This window comes from Poecilia mexicana, unplaced genomic scaffold, assembly GCF_051168715.1.
Source record: "Poecilia mexicana isolate PSO_F unplaced genomic scaffold, ASM5116871v1 scaffold_12, whole genome shotgun sequence".
Taxonomy (NCBI): domain Eukaryota; kingdom Metazoa; phylum Chordata; class Actinopteri; order Cyprinodontiformes; family Poeciliidae; genus Poecilia; species Poecilia mexicana.
Window position 1 is genome coordinate 22,929,804 of NW_028263381.1, and position 20,657 is coordinate 22,950,460.

The following is a 20,657-nucleotide window of genomic DNA, read 5'->3' on the forward strand; positions in this document are numbered from 1 at the left end:
CATCCTCACATTTCATTTCATAATCTTGATCTGTGTAGTACTTTGGAGATTTTCTTTCTCTCTTAGGATAACGTGCACCAAGGTTACCTCCACTTTGACCCTCATCTATGTTACAAGTCTCAGTTTTAATGTCATGTGAGACAGTTGTTTGCAACTCAGATTTTAATTGCTCACTTTCAACTTTCTTTCTAAGTGAGATATTCTCATCTATGTCATCAGTTTGGGTGTCACATTCGTTGGTACTTTTTGTTATAAATTTTACCAGTCTATTCCTAAGTACTCTACCTGTGTCAGGATAAAACACAAGATATGCAGGACTATTCTTGTCGTAGCCAACAAAAATTCCCTTTTCACAACGTGAATCCAACTTTTTCTTGTTGTATTTATACGCATAACATTCAGACCCAAAAGTTCTCATTTTAGAAAGGTCAGGTTTTTTTCCAGTTAACATGTAATATGGAGTCTGCCCAGTACGTTTGTTGTAACATCTGTTACGGATAATAGCAGCCGTCTGAACTGCATATGTCCATAAATCTTTAGGCAGATTGCTCTCAATCAACATGCATCTTGCCATTTCAAAGATAGTTCTCCATGTTCTTTCAGCTGTCCCATTCTGATGGGGAGAATAAGGGGCCGAGGTTTCATGTCTAATGGCATTTCGACTGAGCAATGACTGGAACTCACTAGATAAAAATTCAGTTCCATTATCAGATCTTATACATTTGATTTTCCCATAAGGTGCCACATCTGCAATAAACTTCTCTGTCCCTTTAACAGTGTCACTCTTAGCTTTCAGGAAGTAGGTAAAAATAGTACCTGAATAGTCATCTGTAAAAGCTAGTGTGTATCTAAACCCATCTTTAGCAGCTGGCTCTATTGGGCCAGCCAGATCTGCATGTACTAGATCCAATGCACCTTTAGCTTTTCCATCAGGCTCTCTATTTCTGGTCTGAGTAAACTTGCCCTGTGTGCACACTTCACAGTTTAGATGAGGCTTTTCAGTTTTACCTTTAATTTTCATTCCCTCTACAACACTCTCCAGCTTTGACACATCTTCATAATTACAGTGACCTAATATTTCATGCCACGTTTGAATGTCATAACATGCATTGCATTTATCAACCTCATCTGCAAGAGTATTTAAATAGAACAATCGGTCATGAACATCAATATCAAAAGCCGTACCATTTTTATGGATGAGCCTGTTCTGTCCGTCTTTGAAGATGACTGTCGCTCCTTGGGCTGTTGCAGCTTTAACTGAAAAGATGTCCTGGGAAAATGACGGGACGTACAAGGTGTCCCTCAACATCATCTCCACAACCCGTCCATTATTGTCTCTCACACGAACTCTGGCGGTGCCTTTCTTCAGCGCGATGCCACTGGCCCTCACGCCATCAGCCAACTCCAACACATGGCTCTGAGGCTTAAACGTTGAGTCGAAATCCTGGAACTTTGCCGCGTCCGTCACAATGTGCTTTGTTGCCCCGGAATCAATCATGAGGCCCTTTATCTTCGTGCCATAAATCTGGGAGTCGTCAATCTGCTTCACCTTGAAAGCGAACGTGTGGTCTTCCTCATCCCTCGCTTGTTTCACCTTGTCTCGCCTTTTCCGCCGGCAGTTTGCGTCTTTATGCGTGGCGCTCTTGCAGAAACTACACCACTGTCTCGACTCTCTGCGCTCGCCCAAGGTTGAAGAACAATCCAGGGCTTTGTGACCTCTCTGGCCGCAGGTGTAACAGATGAATTTCGTGCTCCAATCGTCTCTTCCTTTAACTTTCATCACGCAATCTTCCGCGGAGTCCGCAACACTCAACTTCTCGGTGCCCTCATAGCTCCTCAGCTTGGTTTTAAATTGGGCAAAAGTTAACTCTTCATCACTCTGTGTAACGTAAACAGAGAATGGCTTGAACTCATCGGGCAGTCCTTTTAAAATCATTGCAGTCAACAGGCCATCGCTTAAAACTTCTCCTGCATTACGCAACGCTGTAATTGCAGTTTCTGCTCGTATAATATAATCAGTGACGTTCTCATTGACGGCTTTCTGAAGAGACGTCAGTTCCGTATACAAACTGATCACTCGTGGCTTACTAGAACCAGCATAGTGATCTCTCAGGATCTTTAAGGCTTTTCTGCCATCATCTGCAGCATCTCTCATGACAAGGGACAAACTCTTATCATCCAAAACTTGGATTAATTCTGCATACGCCTCTTCGTTCTTGGTGGCGTCTTCTTCCGCATCATCGGGTTCGTCTTTCAATAATATGGTGCTTTTCAGCTCAAGCAGACGTAAGTGGGCTAAAAACTTGGTTTCCCACAACTCATACTTCTTCTCATCTCCGTCAAAACATAATCGGTTCCATCGGCCGCCAAGCTCCTTCCTGGGCCCATAACCTGTAGACGCTGCCATTAGTAAAGGGCTGGAAATGCCGAGGACGGACGGAGGAAATCAACCCACAGAGCCACCAGATACGTTTGGCCTGAGTGCAGTGCTCATCAGAGCGACCTGTGGCCTTTTATTGAGAAACGATGTCACCTGCGCAAAACTCCGCCCACAACAGGAAGTCAACATGAAAACAATATTCAACACCTTTACCTGCTTTCAAAGATGATGTAATTATTATTTGATATAATAATTGATGTCTGACTGTGACATGGTTAACCTGCTAAATCTCAACACATAATAATGGATAATTTTCATTTCCTCCAGGCTGAAAGAATCATAAAGAAAGTTATTAAGAAAAGTGGAGGTCAGGCTTCCACTGATAGTGTAACTCTGGATTATTGACAGAACAAAGGAGATTATTGCAGATCTTTCCAACCATTGATGGGGAAATGTTGATTTTTATCATCTACAAAAGGAAATACAGTTTTATTAATATTTCAAAGTATTAACAGTTTAAGCTCCAGTTTCTTGACTTTTTTCCTCTTCTATAAATGTCCAGTTCAGACCTTGGGCTCTACCTCAATGTTCTCATCATGTGATGAATTGTGTGTCTGCAGCTTATCAGGCTGTTTGGTCTCAGAGGAAGGCTGTGCTTCTCTGGCCTCAGCTCTGACCTTTAACCCCTCCCATCTGAAAGAGTTGGACCTGAGCTACAATCATCCAGGAGACTCAGGAGTGAAGCTGCTGTCGGCTGGACTGAAGGATCCAGACTGGAGACTGGAAGCTCTCAGGTATGGAGGAACCTGCTGCAGGAGCAGAGAAGGTCTGATAGAGGAGGAAGAGGAGAAACGTCTTTAGTCTGATGGGAAACATTTAGTTTGAAGAGAAATATTTAGTTTGATCATTAAATATTTAGACGCCTCATCTGGAGGCAGAGATCATTACCCAGTTTTCTGGAATATTCTCCTGACTAAGAACGGCTCACAAGGAAAATGAAAGAGTGGGATGGATTTAATAGAGTTTAATAGGGACTCTGACTAAATGAATAAAAGTGAAGTTCAGTTAGATTTCCATGATGATCTACTGATGACAGAAAGGACTTTAAAACAATATTTGATGGAGCTCCAGACCAATCAGCCCCAAGGAGCAAAGATGAGAAGAAAAGTAACTCCATGTTGGTCAGATGGATGTTTAAAAGTTCAGAGAGAGAAATCAAGATTTTGAACTAAACTCACAAGTGTGTATAGCGCCACCTGGTGGTGCTGGTTGGTAGAGGAAGTGCTGAAAGGTTGGAGGTGTTTGTCAGAGGTGTGTGATGATGGAAGCCTCTCCCTGGTTTGTGAGTCTGAGCTCAGAGATCAAATGTTTGGTTCTTGTTGAACTCTTTGTTGAATGTGATGCAGCTTCTCCTTTTTAATGTTTGTATTTCTGGATATTCCAGTGAAGCCACAGCAGGTTTTCAGCAGCAGGTTGTTTAGTGTTTCATTCCTTCATCTGTGTGTGGGAGTGTGGATGGAGCAGGTATCCAGGTGTTGATCAGAGTTTAGACTGATTGGATTTTAATGCTGATTATTAAATCAGGTTGAGCTTCCAGAAATGTTTCCTTAGTTTCCTGATGTCCTTTTAGGCTTCAGTGAGTTTCTTCAGGTTGTTACTGAGGGATTTCCTTTCTCCTCTCTGTTGGAGCTTTTCCTGTGTTTGGAGAAATGAGTTGTGCTGCAGCAGCACCAACTGTCCTTCCTACATCCACTGCAGTTTGCAATCCAGATGTTGGACTGTTCCTGTCTCAGTGGAGGACAATGTGTGTCTGAGAGACATGTAATGTCCATGTTTGCTGCTGAAAGAGACTGATGGTCTGACCCCCCTCCTCCTTTCAGGGTGGAGCCTGCTGGAGGCCCATTCTTGACACCAGGTCTGAGGAAGTGTAAGTGTGTTTTTCATCTGATTCATGACAACAAAGCAGCTCACATTCAACCATCTTCAAACTGTCACATCACTCATTCAGGATCATCATCAAAGATCAATAAATGATCAATAACTGCAGCTGGATTGTGTTTGTTCTCTCCATCAGATTCCTGTCAACTCACCATCGACACAAACACAGTGAACAGAAAACTCAAACTGTCTGAAGACAACAGGAAGGTGACATGTGTGGAGGAGCTTCAGTCATATCCTGATCATCCAGACAGATTTGATCACTGTTATCAGCTGCTGTGTAGAACTGGTCTGACTGGTCGCTGTTACTGGGAGGTCGAGTGGAGAGGAAATGTTTATATATCAGTGAGTTACAGAAGAATCAGGAGGAAAGGAAACAGTAGAGACTGTTTGTTTGGATATAATGATCGTTCCTGGAGTCTGATCTGCTCTGATGATGGTTACTCTGTCAGGCACAATAACAGATCAACTCGTCTCTCCTCCTCCTCCTCCGTCTCTAACAGAGTATCAGTGTATGTGGACTGTCCTGCTGGCATTCTGTCCTTCTACAGAGTCTCCTCTGACTCACTGATCCACCTCCACACCTTCAACACCACATTCACTGAACCTCTGATTCCTGGATTTAGGTTCTTGTCTTATAATTCCTCTTCAGTGTCTCTTTCCTGATTTGAGTCTAAAGATTTTCCTCCTGTCAGAGAAACTCTCTCACTCTTGAACAGATAGTTCATCTCTACAATCTATTTCTTGGTGAACCTTTTCTGATTGAGTCCTTGGAAACTTTTTCTTCTTCCAGTCCTTTAAAGATGGAAGCTGGGATTATTCCAGGATTATTCCAGGATTATTCCAGGATTATTCCAGGAATATTCCAGGATCCTCATGTTTTCCTGTGTGTTTCCAGTCAAAGCTTCACACTGAATATCAAGATGTTGTTTCTCTCATTTTTTCCTCTCATTCATCAGATTTCATTGAAATGTTGATCAGTTTTTCTCTCTGAACATTTTCTGTTTCTGTCGGCTCCTATTTTTCTAAACTCGTCAGATTTTAGGAGGAGGAGGAAGACGAGGAGGAAGAAGAGGAGGAGGAGGTGGAGGAGGAGGAGGAGGAGGAGGAGCAGGAGGAGGAGGAGGAGGAGGAAGACGAGGAGGAAGAAGAGGAGGAGGAGGTGGAGGTGGAGGAGGAGGAAGACGAGGAGGAAGAAGAGGAGGAGGAGGTGGAGGTGGAGGAGGAGGAGGAGCAGAAGGAGCAGGAGCAGGAGGAGGAGGAAGAGGAGGAGGAAGACGAGGAGGAGGAGCAGGAGGAGTAGGAGGAGAAGGAGTTATCAGACCCAGTGATGGTGACCTGGATCTCCTTCCTCTTCTTCAGCCCGTTTGCTTTGAAAAGGGCCATGTTGGTGTTTGGCCTCCTTCATGGAGGCGATGAGAGCGTGGGCCTCCTTCAGGGAGGCGATGAGAGCCTGGGCCTCCTTCAGGGAGGCGATGAGAGCCTGGGGCTCCTTCAGGGAGGCGATGAGAGCCTGGGGCTCCTTCAGGGAGGCGATGAGAGCCTGGGGCTCCTTCAGGGAGGCGATGAGAGCCTGGGCCTCCTTCAGGGAGGTGATGAGAGCCTGGGCCTCCTTCAGGGAGGTGATGAGAGCCTGGGCCTCCTTCAGGGAGGCGATGAGAGCCTGGGCCTCCTTGCTTGGCTCCTCATTCCTCCTTCATGGACCTGATTTAAAGTCTCCACCATCAGACATCCGGAGTCTTCTGGGCCTCCTGCAGCTCGGCCTCCTTCTCCTGAACAGCTCCAGATCTCCTCCACCTCCTGATCTGGGAGGTGGAGCTGAGGAGCAGAAACACCTGATATCTTTTCTACCAGGTTAGTTTTCTGAAGATAGTTTATTAAATACCGTAAATATCCAGAAGAATTCCCCAGAACATCTTGTGTTTTAACTGTAACTTATTCTTTAGCCGTCGACTTTCTAACTTCCTTCTCTCCTCAGAGAACTGAGGACAGAACAACTAAACATGTTTTACTGTCTCTGCTTGGAAACTAAAACCACAGTTTCCTGTTTCCCCATTTTAAATAGTGAAACTGTTTAAACCTGAGTGACCAAAACGTCACCTGGATAAAATGTTTCCTTCTTTTCTCCTTCTTCCTGTTCCCCTCATTGCACCAACTTTCCTCTGAATCCTATGAAGCATCTACCAGTTCTCTCTTCTTCACTGCTTCTGCCATCTTTCCTTCACCTTTTGTTTAATAATACATTTTATTTCCTCTTTACTAAATGAATCAGTTTCTCAATAAAACTGTTTTTGAAGCTTGTTTTGCATATTTATCTGCCGACTCGTTTCCTTTTATTCCTCCATGAGATGAACCCATGAAAAAATGACTATTAATCCCACGGCCTGAATTATATAAAGTAAAAACTGAATCTCCAATAAAAGGTCTGGTCGACTATCAGACTGATTATTTTAACTGAGTCTAATGATGAACTTGAATCAGAACAAAGTGAATTGGCTGATTTCCACTTTACTGCCATTTGGTTTCCTGCTTCCTAATGGGACCCCCCCCCCCCCCCAAAGCCCCTTCAATAGTTACTTCATTATGCAAATCAATCTAAAGGTTATCAAGCTGAACTCCAGGGGGAAAAGATCCTTTGGTCTATAAAACAAAGAACATTGTGTTTATATGTGACCAACAGCATAAATTCATCAGTTTAACATCCACAGATCATTTCATGGCTGTTCATCATATTTTCTGTTCTCCATCCACCAAAACAACAAGACAAACAAACAAAAAGCCCAAATCAGTCCAACGTCTCAGACCAGCAGCTCCACATGGATCCTCTGGTCCAGCAGAGGCCCGGCTCACACACAGACCGGGAATTAAACCAGTGAGGTCAGCATCTTCCAGAAGATGTTTAGTTTCCATTTATTCCTCAGACGTCCCAGTGACCCTATAAACCAGAGACTCTTCAGAGGGCCCCACTCCTCGCTCTGAACCGACACCTTGTCAGGTTTAGTCGGTGAGGACTGAAAGTCCAGAGACGCACTTTCCCCTTTTTCCCTCTGATTTCCATTAAATCCTGTATTTCACCATGAAACGAAGCTGCAGCCTTGAATTTAGGAGCCTAATAATTCAGACACCAGCCTCTTCATGTGGTTCAGTCACTCAGTTAAAGTTTCTATTGACCTTTTGTTTCTGTGGGTCAACCCAGAGTTGGGTCTGCTGAGCTCTGCTCAGTTTCTCTCTGACCTCCATACGTCTCAGCAGAGCCTCCAGACTGTGGAGAATTATCCTTTCTCAGTTCAGCTTCTCAGTGTTTGAGGCTCAATGAGTTGAATTCATGAACTCCATGAATTCAGACTAAGAAGCAGAGCTGGTCCATCATCAGGCCGTCGTTATGGGCTGGAACAACAAAAAGGCTCCTAGCAACAGGTTCTGGTTCCTGTTGTTGGCTCATTTTTAGCTTTGTGCACATGTGCACTATGGCTGCGCATGTGTAGATACGAGCATGGAAGCAGCTGGAAGAGACGGAGGAAAACATGGAATTATTTATTCCAACTAATGTCAAGAAATCTTTTTCATTAATTGTTGAAAAGCCAATAGAATAAATCTACTTGCTATTTTTAAACCAACTATAAATAAACTAGACTTTTAATGATAGATGCAAACATAGATATATGCAGAATAGATCAGCACACAGCGACTCAGCAACCCAAAATAAATCCACAATACAGCCGACACAGCAAATTAAATCATGTCAACATGTCACAGCCAAACTGAATAAATCCAAAATAGTAAAAACATGAAAATAACTCAAAAGGCCACTTTGCTACACAAAGCCTTCCTGTTTCCCATCAGAACCAGAACTTCTGGTCCAGTGAACATCATCTGGATCATGGAGATTATTTGCTGAGATCTTGTTTCCAGGCAGGTTTTCCTCTGATCCTTCAGAGGATCTGGGTTTCCTCCTCAACACCATTCAGCTCAACTTTCACCTGATTTGATCTTATTGCAGATTCTGAAAGCAGCAGGTTCTGAACCAGGGCTGCATTTTACCAGGGCTGGTCCAGAACCAGAATGTGGCCCTGATATGAAACTGGATCATGTCTGATTGTCCGGTTTGACCATCGTGGCTCCAGCTGCTCTGAGAGCTGCAGATCCAGAGCGTCTCTGTCTGAGGATCAGATCCAGAGGAAACGGCGATCTGCTGCTGAGAGGATGAAGGTTGATGATGATGAGTTACAGGTGTGATGCGTTTACAGCTGGCGTCTCCTAGAGACGTGTTGGTCACCTGGCAGTAGAAGGTGGAACATCTTCATTGGAAACATTCAAATCCTGTTTTGAGAGTTTTTATTGTGGTTCTGTTTCTCCTGAGAAATTCTTCTTTTTTATTTTCTCATGTTGTTTCAGCTCCAGTCTCTGACATCAGGATCCATCAGGATGGAAACAGGATCACCTGCAGCTCAGAGGGGATCTACCCTCAACCTGAACCCACCTGGTCCACTGAGCCTCCATCCAACACGGCTCTGCAGAACAGAACCAGAGTCCATCAGACTGAGGAGAAGCTTGATGACATCAGCAGCTCTCTGACGGGTCCAGATGGTCCAGATCTGATCACTGAAATATCCTGAATGAGGTTCAGGATTTCTGAACAAAAGGTTTCATTACTCAGCAGATTACTATTAAACTTCCAGTTTGAAGCTGGTTTAGATTCATTTAGAGAGAGAAACAAGGTGACTGAACAATGATCTGTTAGAGGAGCCGCTGAGATTTCACAGCTTGAAGATTATTTACCAGATTATGAGGGATTAACCAATAATCTGGCTTAGAGCTCTGGCCATTTCCAGAAGGATTGAACCAGGAGTATTGTCTGGTTTTAGGGTTTCTAATTCTCCAGCAGTCTGTCAAATCTGTATTAGAGATTAAGTTACAAAAACATCATTGTAAATGTGGTGCTGCCCCCTAGAGGGGAGACGATCGATTGATCCATCTGGAGTTACATTGAAATCCTAGTTAAAACACACAGACTACTGTATTTTGTGGGACCCAAGTTGGATGTGAGTCTTGCTGAGACTGGCAGCCCAGCTGAGGATCCAAAACTCACTAGCAGGATGGAATAGATCTTGGAGAAGCTGCTGGCTTTGGTTCAGTGGAACGGCCACATTAATCTGGATGAACTAGAAGAGATATAACGGTTAAAGACTCGAGGACAGACAGAAATGTTAAGTCTGCCAGATCTAAAGAGAATTTGTTCTTCTGAATCTGTGTGGCCTTCTGGATATCTGGACTCTCCTGGAGACCAGATGTAAACAAACGGCTCGTTCCCGTCTCCTCTCCCTTCCCAAGTCACCCTGGAATCTGATGGCTGAACTCTAGAGGACTCTCTCCTGATATTTCCACCTTCATCAGAGAGTTTTTACATTATTACTTTGTAGAAACTGTGCAGTTCTCACTGTTAACCCAGAAAAGGAATCAGAACAAACCTGGAATCCAGAAAAATTCCTCCAGAACCAGAACATTTAGTTTTTATTATTACTTAGAAACTTGTAAAAGTACTAATTACTTTAATTACCTCAACTACATGTCAGACGTTTCAGTCATAAGACTTTAATTCGGTATTTAAAAATAATTCAGGTTTTTGTTGTTAGCTTGATTTAAAAGCCTTTTTTAAGAATGACCTACTAATTTTGAGTATATTAATTATTTACTCCAAATAAATTTAAGAAAAATTAAGATGTATTTTCTTTTGTGATTGCAAACCAAACGGTTCTGTAAACGTTTTAATATTTTTGATTCAAATAATAAAAATAAGTACGGATCCCACAACAATCCAAGAAGAAGAAGCTGACGTCATTATATGCGACACTTACTTCCAAACCGGTGAGTAGAAACCTGCATCTGGAGGAGGAGGGGCTCTCGACTGCTGGATGCACCTGCAGGAGTTTTGGGACGAAGGATTGAGGAGTTTGTTGCTTTTGAACAAAAGATCTAGGATTGTGGAACAAAACTTGGAGTGTGGAAAAGGAGGGTTTTGGCATAAACTGGTATGTGAATGGATCGGATGGAAATGGAGATAAGTGATGAAGAAGAAGGGGAAGATGAAGGATGGACGGCAGTGGGAAGAGGGAGAGGAAGAAATGAAATAGATGAAGGGAATCAGAGATAGTCAAGGTAGCAAACGGGATCTAGAAGGAAGCAGTTCAGAGGAAGAGAGAGTTAGGATAAAAGATGTGAGGAATTTAAAGTCATTCTGAAAGTTAAGAGTGAGGAAGGTCAGGAGAAAATCAGCCCAATTGGGGCGTCAAGAGAAATTAAAAAGAAAATAGGAGACGTTGAAATGGTAAAGATTTAGAGAGACGGAAACCTATTGATAGAATGTAAGAATATAGAGAAAAGAATAAGGCCTTCAATGTGGATAATATATGTAAAAGAGCTGAGCTGGAGAAAACAATGTTGGGAGGAAATAAAACAATTAGAGGGGTGATCTATGGGATCCCTCTAGATGAGGATCTGGAAAAACTTAAGAGAAATATTGTTGGAGCAAATGTGACTAATGTGAAAAGGCTGTGAAGAACTGTGGATGGTGAGAGAGTGGGGAGTCAGTCAGTCCTAGTGGAGTCTGAAGGAAAAGAGCTGCCAAGTAATATAAAAATAGGATTTATAAGTTTCCAAGTCAGACCTTATGTTCCTCCACCACTTCGGTGGTTTAAATGCCAAAGGTTTGGACACATTGCGGCAGTTTGTAAAGGAAAGCAGAGATGTCCAAAATGTGGGGAAGATCATAAAGAATGTAAGGAAGATGAACAAGAGAAATGTTGTAACTGTGGGGAAATCATAGGGTTACGTACGGAGGATGGGAGGTAAGGAAGAGGCTAAAGAAGCTGTGCAGATTAAAACATCTACAAATATAAGCTATGCAGAAGCTGTAAAAAATGTGAAGGAGCAGGAAAAAAGAGGTGAAGCAAATGGGGAGTCAAACAATACAGCAAACTAAAATACTAGCAGAAGAAAAGGTCACTTACTCAGTGGAAAATCTAGTTTTATTCATAGCTTCTGTTATCAACTGTACTGATCAAGCTAAGCACAAAACCAGAAGATTAAAATAATAGTGAGAGGAGCTGAAATATTCTTGGGCTTTAAGGAAGGAACATGGGAAGAAATAAATAAAAAGTTAGAGGTGGATAAGAAGTCGGGACCAGCAAGTGAAAGTAGTTTATGTTCATATTGCAATGGAGCGCTAGGAGTTTGGTAGCTAATGGACAGGAATTTAAAGGTTATATTGACCAGCTTGAAGTCCAACCGGATTTAATATGTGTGCAGGAAACTTGGTTAAAAGTAACATTAGATTTTGTGATTAGAGGATATGATGGTATAAGAAGAGATGGAGAAGAGGGAGGGGGAATATTTATAAAACCAGGGATAAAATATCAGCTTTTAGGAAAACAACTAGAATTCATAGTAATTGAGTTCTGGGAGCAGGGAGGTAAATTTAAAATAATAAATGTTTATAATCCATGTAAATCGTTATCGGCTGAAATAATGGTGGGATTATTAGATTATTTGGAGGGGAGAGTAATTTGGTGTGGGGATTTCAATGCTAATAGTTCACTGTGGGCTAATAGTGATGATAAAAATGGGCAGGTTATAGAAGAAGTGATGGAAATGAAACATTTAGTTTGTATTAATGAGAGAAGGGGAACAAGAATCAATATAAGAACGGGGATGGAATCAACTATTGATCTAACAATTGTATCAATGATATAGCTGGTATTTGTGATTGGTCAGTTGATAAAGAAACTACAGTAGGTAGTGATCATTATCCTATAACTATAAGGGTAGGAATAATTGGAAATAAGTATAAAAATAGTGGGGAGAGATTGAACTTTAATAAGGCAGATTGGAGTAAATTTAGATATTCGAGTCAAATGTATTTAGAAAAGGTAGATTTTAAAATGCATATAAATGAAGTAAATGCAAGAATCTCAAAGATAATAACAGCAGAAAACTCTATTAAAACATCAGGGAGTATTAATGATAAGAAAAAGGTGCCATGGTGGACAAGTGAGTGTAAGGAAGCAATTAAATGAAGAAATAAAGCCTTGAAGGTATTAAAACATAACCCAGTTTATATGAACTTATTGATTATAAAAGGAAGCAAGCAGCAGTAAGGAGGATTATAAAGAAAGCTAAGAGATTATTGGAGACATTTTAGTAGTTCAATAGGGAGAGATACAAAAACTGAGAAGATTTGGAAAGTAATTAAAAAATGAATGGTATTAAAAAGAGTTTGATTATCCTGTATTAAAAGTAGAGAATGTTAATATAATTAGAGATGAGGATAAAGCTGAGGTATTGGCAAGATTATTTAGTAAGATACATAGCACACATAATATTAGCAAAGAGGGAAGAAAAGGAAGAGAATATACGGTACTTAAGTATAAACATTTAATACAGAGTGATGAAGAAATAAATAATTTTTTGAATGTTGAGTTTACCAAAGTGGAATTGAATTGTGTGTCTTTACGGACTACCGGATCGCCGGCGATCCGAGATGCATACATATTTTTCAAATGCCGGTAGAATTCGAACCACGTAAGATAGAACAATATTTATTTTTTTATATAAAACCGTAAGAATTATACTTACTTTTCCGACATTCCACACGTCCCAGAAGCGCTGCATGCTGCACTTACGACTTCATAGATTTATAATAAACAGAGGAGTCACACATGCCTGGCACATGTATACATGACATCTCTCTATATGGTTTTTAGATCTGCGCCATCACTTCCTGGTTTGGATCTCCCATTCTCACGTCGACAGAGTAAGATATCGTGAGATATTTTCACAGGACTACATATCCCATCAGGCTTTATTTCCGGGTACAGTGTGCTGTACCATTCACATAGTGCCACGTAGTGCCACGTAGTGCCACCTGGCATACAAAATGGAGCCAGGTGTGCGGTACACGTTTTTTTTTATTCTTTAGATCTTTATTGAGAAACGGTAACAGTACAAACATCCTAAACGGTGTAAAATATACGAAAAAATACACAAAATCAATTAGACAGACGCACAACATTTCTATTTTGGCTTTGGATACATTTTTATAAACTTGGCTGTATGTGCAAAACTAACTTTTGCAAAAACACAAAATACAATTTATGTGGTTCATCAGGCCTCAGTGCAACTTATTTATATAGACAACTTTCCAAAATATATTAGGAAATTGTTGTATTTGCAATATATTGAAAAAAATTATGAACCGAATGATGTTTTGTGATTTTTCTTTGCAGTTTTTAGCATTTTATTTTGTTGTTATGGATTAATAACATATAAATTATGAAAGACCTGGATTTAAGGATTGTATTGATGTATTGGTTATTGAAATGCTCCAAATAATGGCTGTGCAGCATCCAAAAATGTAAAAGTAAGCTCATGCGAACCTTTATAATTGTAGTCCTAGACCAAAAATACAGGTAAAGATAAAATCTGGTATAGAATGATAAGTCAACTCAGTGATAAGTCAAAAGATATAATATTACAATTATTTAATAAAATCTGGGAGGAGGGAAAAGGACCAGAGTTATGGAAGGAATCTATTATTGATTATTATTATTATTATTGATTATTGATAGTTAAACCAGGAAAAGATCATTCAAAACCAGAAAGTTATAGGCCAATAGCTTTAACTTCAAACTTATGTAAAATAATGGAAAAATGATTAATAATCGATCAGTGTATTATTTAAATAAAAGGGATATATTTCTAATGATCACAGTGGTTTTGGTAAAGGGAGGAGCACTAATGACTCAACGTTATGTCTGGAGCAGGAAGTTAGAAGAGCTCAAGGAAACAAAGAAACTGTAGCGGCAGAATTTATCGATACTGAAAAAGCATCTGATATGATGTGGGTGGAGGGCTTATTAATTAAATTACACAAATTGGGGATCAAAGGAAAATATATGAATGGATTAAAGACTTTTTAACAAACAGGAAATTACAGGTAAGAATTGGTGAAGCAGTTTCAGGTAAATATGTAGTGGAAAATGAAACGCCACAGGGGAGTATCATAAGCCCATTATTGTTTTCTGTTTTGATAAATGACATATTCAAAAATATTGGAAAGGATGTGGGTTGTTCACTGTTTGCAGATGATGGAGCAACATGGAAAAATGTTGAGTTTATAGTAAAGAAATGACAAAAGGTCATTATTGATATAGAGTTGTGGGCACTGCAATGGGGATTCAAATTCTCAGTGGATAAAACAAAAGTAATTATATTTTCTCAGAAAAAAACAAACAAGGTAATAGATTTAAAATTATATAATCAAAAAATAGGGCAGGTAAAGAGCATAAAATGTTTAGGTTTGTGGTTTGATGAAAAATTAAAATGGAATATTCACATTCAAAAGATTGTAGATAAATGTAAGAGAAAGTTGAATATATTGAGGTGTTTGGCTGGTAGTGAATGGGGGCAGACAGACAATCGTTAAAACAGATTTATACAGGGATGATAAGATCCAACTTTGATTTTGGTTGTTTAGTTTACAGTTCAGCAGCTAAAACTCATCTGGATAAATTAGACAGTATTCAACATCAAGCATTAAGATTGTTTACTGGAGCCTTCAAAACAACACCTACAGCAGCATTAGAAATAGAAACGGGAGAAATGCCACGGTGTAAGCTAGCTAAATTAGCCTCCTGGAGGCTAATTATACCTGTACACTGTACCTGAGCTTAATACGTTTAATTAGCCATGATAGTCACATAATAGTGTTTATAAGCCTGCTTGTTGTTGCCACTTTCTAAAATTGGAGGGTTGCTAAAAACATCTGTGCCGCTTGGCTGTGATAATCTTTAAAGTTTTGTTCATGAACCCTGTCTGAATACACTGATAGCAGCGAGATCATTTACTTGAATGAACAACTTTAACAACTAGAAAATGGCACATAATAAGAATATTTTTTCCACTCTGATTGGCTGCTGTTAGGCTTACTAATTTTAAGTTGAATATCCATTGCATTTTTCTTAGACACCTGTGAAAATAATTTCTATTCACATGGCTTTTTGTTCTCTGGGAAATTATTTTTGATGATAAATACAGAAATAAGCATAAAAATCAAAACATCTACAATAATGATAGTAACATTAATAATAAAATAATAGTCAGAGCAAAGTAGCCTACAAATTCTTTGGTGGGGGCGGTGAGGGACCTGGATGAAGGCTGGGGGGCGCTGGCCCAAAAAGGTTGAGAAATACTGGTCTAAACAAAGTAAATCCTCATGAAGATTTTATCAACCTGCCTCTGATTTCACTGCAGACCTTCAACTTCCTGGTTCTGCTGCTCTGAAAGAAAAAACTACAACTCACATGAGCTGTGACGTCATCAGTTATGCAACAGCCGTCACATTTACTTTCAGTTTGAATGACACTGTTAAGGTGCGGCTCTGATCAGGTTGTTGGATCTTTATTTGTTCTTCAGATGTTTTTCTTCGACTCTTTTGATCGTTTGAGCAAATTGTAAGTTTGATTTGTTTACTTGAACTTTGTCTTCAGGAACTTTCCTGTTTCTGCTCTCTAAAGTTTGGAGAAAAGATTCACTGATTATTTCAGCTCAAAGTTTCATCTCTCTGCTGATTGAAGGTCACAATTATATTACTGATGAACTGGAATCAAAATGATAAAAGGACGATGTTTCTATGATTTATTCTCTGAAAAATCTGCTTCATGTTTTTATTTCCTGTAATCAAACTCTGGTTTCCACCATCAAGGTCACAAACAACAACTGGTTGCTTCCTTTCAAAGTAAAATATCGATATAATCGTTGAAGCAGAATATAATCCAATCACTGCAAATGATTAATTATTTGTTAATCCACTTGTAGAGATTAATAATGAACTAAACTCCTTCCTGTTGTTCAGGCTGAATCAGTGAATGTAAATGTTGCTCCATGTCTCCATCTAGTGGACTGATAGTAGAAGTGCAGGCTGAATCAGTGAATGTAAATGTTGCTCCATGTCTCCATCTAGTGGACTGATAGTAGAAGTGCAGGTTGAATCAGTGAATGTAAATGCTGCTCCATGTCTCCATCTAGTGGACTGATAGTAGAAGTGCAGCAGCTGATGCAGCTTCCTCTGCCTCTCTGCTGTCTGACTGCATTCACCTGACACTGATATGAAGCAGAGAAGAAGAGCCAATCAGAGGAGGAGCAGCTGATCTTTTTCCAGCACTAATGATGTAAAGGATGATCAGAGTTGATGTGCAGATGAATGATGTGTGTTTCCTCTGCAGGTGAAGCTAGAAAGTGTGTGTGAGCTGATGTGAATTCAGCAGCATGGATCAGTGTGAGGACAGAGAGGAGGGAGTCCCTCCCTCTAAAACCACTCTGTGTGGGGAAGATGAGAGCCAGAGCAAAGGTCAGAGGTGAGGTCACCATCTCTAACTGTCCACAGCCCTTTTCACACAGCGTTCACTATATCAGGCCAAAACAGACATGGTGATGAAGCTGCTGCTGCTCCTCTTTGCTGCTTCATCCAGACTGAACAGATTCAGTTTTAATCATCATGTTTCTGTCAGGAGCCGTAAGAGACGCAGACCAGAACCAGAACCAGAACCAGAACCCAGCTGTGTGTCCTTTAAGAGCAACAGGTCAATGGGTCTTCCCCTTGACTTTAAATCTCCTGGATCTCCACCATCAGAGAGGTGAGCTGCTTCTAACTGCTGTAAACTGAACCAGTAAGTCTCAGATGTTCCCAGTTATATTTACAGAGTTTTGATCCATTATCTAAACCAGCTGCTCTGTTCTAATGAAAACACCTTCATGTCTTCATCTCTGGGTGATGATGATGATGTTCTGCTGCTTCCTGGCTCCATGTCAGACTAACAGTGGGACACATTTCCACCAGCCACTGGGAAATAGCTGGTAAACCAGTCTGATCCATCAGGACTTGGTTCCTGTGTGCACTGTGAGATCAGTTCAGCAGGAAGGAAAGCTTCATGATGTGTTTGGTGAGATCTGCTGGAACTCAACCAGACTGAGCTGATGTGGACCATCAGAGGTTCTGCTGGTTCTTAGTGGATCAGCAGGAACATTAAATCTTTACTTGGATCATCTGGTTCACTGCTCACATCCAGATATCACTTCATGGACCTTTACCTTCTGATTGTCTCTGTGTGGACAGATATAATGTGAGCTCACTGGCTTCCAGGATCTACAGGATCCATTTTAAATCCTCTAGAACATCCAGGAGAGGATCCCACATGAACACACCCACATATCTCAGAGCTCCTCCATGTCCACATCACCTCAGATCCAGTCATCAGAACCTGATGGATGTCCCACACTGTCCTGAAGACCTGTGTGGACAGAGCCTTCACTTCCACTGTCCCCAAGCTCTGGGACTCTGTCTCCACCAGCATCAGATCTGCTGACAGTGTGGACAGTTTGAAGTCCAAGTTCAGCACCAACTTTTTAAAATGTCTACTGGTGATTCTGGTGTTACTGGTCTTCATCCTTGTAGTTCATCTTCCTCTTTCTAACTTCTTTGTATTGTGTTTATGTGATGCTCTGTTTTCTGCTTTAATGTGACACTCTTAGTTATTTTATTAGTAAATATTGCTGGATGAATATTTCCTGCCTTCCTGATTGTTCCTGGTTCCTCCACAGAGTGGACCAGCAGAGCTCAGAGGTTCCCAGTGGTCCGTCTGCCCAGCAGCATCAAACACAGCTGGACTCCATATTTATGGTCGGTACATGAACAACAACTACTTTTCCATGGTTCTGTTCACAGTCGTCTCCATGCTGCACTTTGTAGACCAGAGGACTGTCAGTCTGTCCAACATCCATCTGGTGTTTGGCTCCATGATTTCAGTCTGATGTTTCCTTCATCTATTATTCTGTTCCAGCTGCTGGAGGAAAACATTGTCACTTTTGTGAAGAACGAGCTGAAGAAGATCCACAAGGTGCTGAGTCCAGATTACCCAGAATGCTCAGAGAGTCAGAGAGAGGATGATGAGGTGTTGGGAGGTGATGATGAAGAGCAGAGGAGGAGCAGCAGAGAGGCAGTGATGAAGATCACACTGAACTTCCTGAGGAGGATGAAGCAGGAGGAGCTGGCTGACCGTCTGCAGAGCAGTAAGAGGATTTCTACAAAGATTTGACCTGATGGATAAATGACACATTTACTGATGTCTGAGGAAATGGAATCACATTTATTTAAATAATCTTCAGAAGGTATTTTTGTTTCATCACTCATTTTACTTTTGTGTAAATTTAGAACATTTTGGTCCAGTTTGTCAACATCAACTTAAATCTGGTCTGAAGAAGAAGTTCCAGTCTGTGTTTGAGGGGATTGCTAAAACAGGAAGTCCAACCCCTCTGAACCAGATCTACACAGAGCTCTACATCACAGAGGGAGGGACTGGAGAGGTCAATGATGAACATGAGGTCAGACAGATTGAAACAGCATCCAGGAAACCACACAGACCAGAAACAACAATCAGACAAGAAGACATCTTTAAAGTCCCACCTGGAAGAGATCAACCAATCAGAACAGTGATGACAAAGGGAGTGGCTGGCATTGGGAAAACAGTCTTAACACAGAAGTTCACTCTGGACTGGGCTGAAGACAAAGCCCACCAGAACATCCACTTCATATTTCCATTCACCTTCAGAGAGCTGAATGTGCTGAGAGAGAAAAAGTTCAGCTTGGTGGAACTTGTTCATCACTTCTTTACTGAAACCAAAGGAATCTGCAGCTTTGAACACTTCCAGGTTCTGTTCATCTTTGATGGCTTGGATGAGAGTCGACTTCCGCTGGACTTCCACAACAAGGAGATCCTGACTGATGCTACAGAGTCCAGCTCAGTGGATGTTCTGCTGACAAACCTCATCAGGGGGAAACTGCTTCCCTCTGCTCTCCTCTGGATAACCACACGACCTGCAGCAGCCAGTCAGATCCCTCCTCAGTGTGTTGGCATGGTGACAGAGGTCAGAGGGTTCAATGACCCCCAGAAGGAGGAGTACTTCAGGAAGAGATTCAGAGATGAGCAGCAGGCCAGCAGGATCATCTCCCACATGAAGACGTCACGAAGCCTCCACATCATGTGCCACATCCCAGTCTTCTGCTGGATCACTGCTACAGTTCTGGAGGATGTGTTGGAGACCAGAGAGGGAGGAGAGCTGCCCAGAACCCTGACTGAGATGTACATCCACTTCCTGGTGGTTCAGACCAAAGTGAAGAAGGTCAAGTATGATGGAGGGGCTGAAACAGATCCACACTGGAGTCCAGAGAGCAGGAAGATGATCGAGTCTCTGGGAAAACTGGCTTTTGATCAGCTGCAGAAAGGAAACCTGATCTTCTATGGATCAGACCTGACAGAGTGTGGCATCGATATCAGAGCAGCCTCAGTGTACTCAGGAGTGTTCACACAGATCTTTAGAGAGGAGAGAGGGCTGTACCAGGACAAGGTGTTCTGCTTCGTCCATCTGAGTGTTCAGGAGTTTCTGGCTGCTCTTCATGTTCATCTGACCTTCATCAACTCTGGAGTCAACCTGATGGAAGAAACACAAACATCTGAAAAGTTTTCATCATCTAATAAACCTAAACTAAAGTCTTTCCATCAGAGAGCTGTTGACCAGGCCTCACAGAGTCCAAATGGACACCTGGACTTGTTCCTCCGTTTCCTCCTGGGACTTTCACTGCAGACCAATCAGAGACTCCTACAAGGTCTGTTGACACAGACAGGAAGTAGCTCACAAACCAATCAGGAAACAGTTCAGTACATCAAGGAGAAGATCAGTGAGAAAGTGTCTGCAGAGAAAAGCATCAATCTGTTCCACTGTCTGAATGAACTGAATGATCGTTCTCTAGTGGAGGAGATCCAACAGTCTCTGAGTTCAGGAAGTCTCTCCACAGATAAAATGTCTCCTGCTCAGTGGTCAGCTCTGGGTTTCATCTTAGTGTCATCAGGAAAAGATCTGGATGTGTTTGACCTGAAGAAATACTCTGCATCAGAGGAGGCTCTTCTGAGGCTGCTGCCAGTGGTTAAAGCCTCCAACAAAGCTCTGTAAGGACACACATTGGTACTGCAGGTATTGTTGATGGGTAGAAATCTGCTAATTATGAGGTAAATATTCATGTTTCAGTTTATATTTTGGTGCTTTGTCTCTTCAAAATGTCCCACTGGGGGGGATGCGCAAAAAAGAAACAGACTTCCTTCAGCAGCTGAACATAATGTTACATATTCAAGCAGCAAAACTCCTCCACTTTATGTTAACATTGAAATTAATTAATATAATTAATTGTGTAATTTTATAATTCTCTTTCCAACCTCCTTGTTACCTGTAGTTC

General features: G+C 41.3%; 1 protein-coding gene across 1 annotated transcript; it reads left to right on the forward strand.

Moving 5' to 3' along the window:
* Window positions 1-15,894: 15,894 nt before the first annotated feature.
* Window positions 15,895-20,514, forward strand: LOC148156131 (NLR family CARD domain-containing protein 3-like). Its single transcript, XM_088010610.1, has 4 exons — window positions 15,895-16,728; window positions 16,882-17,007; window positions 17,972-18,439; window positions 18,582-20,514. Exons 1-4 carry the CDS (start codon window positions 16,704-16,706, stop codon window positions 20,375-20,377), a joined length of 2,415 nt encoding a protein of 804 aa, XP_087866736.1. The 5' UTR covers window positions 15,895-16,703; the 3' UTR covers window positions 20,378-20,514.
* Window positions 20,515-20,657: the final 143 nt, after the last annotated feature.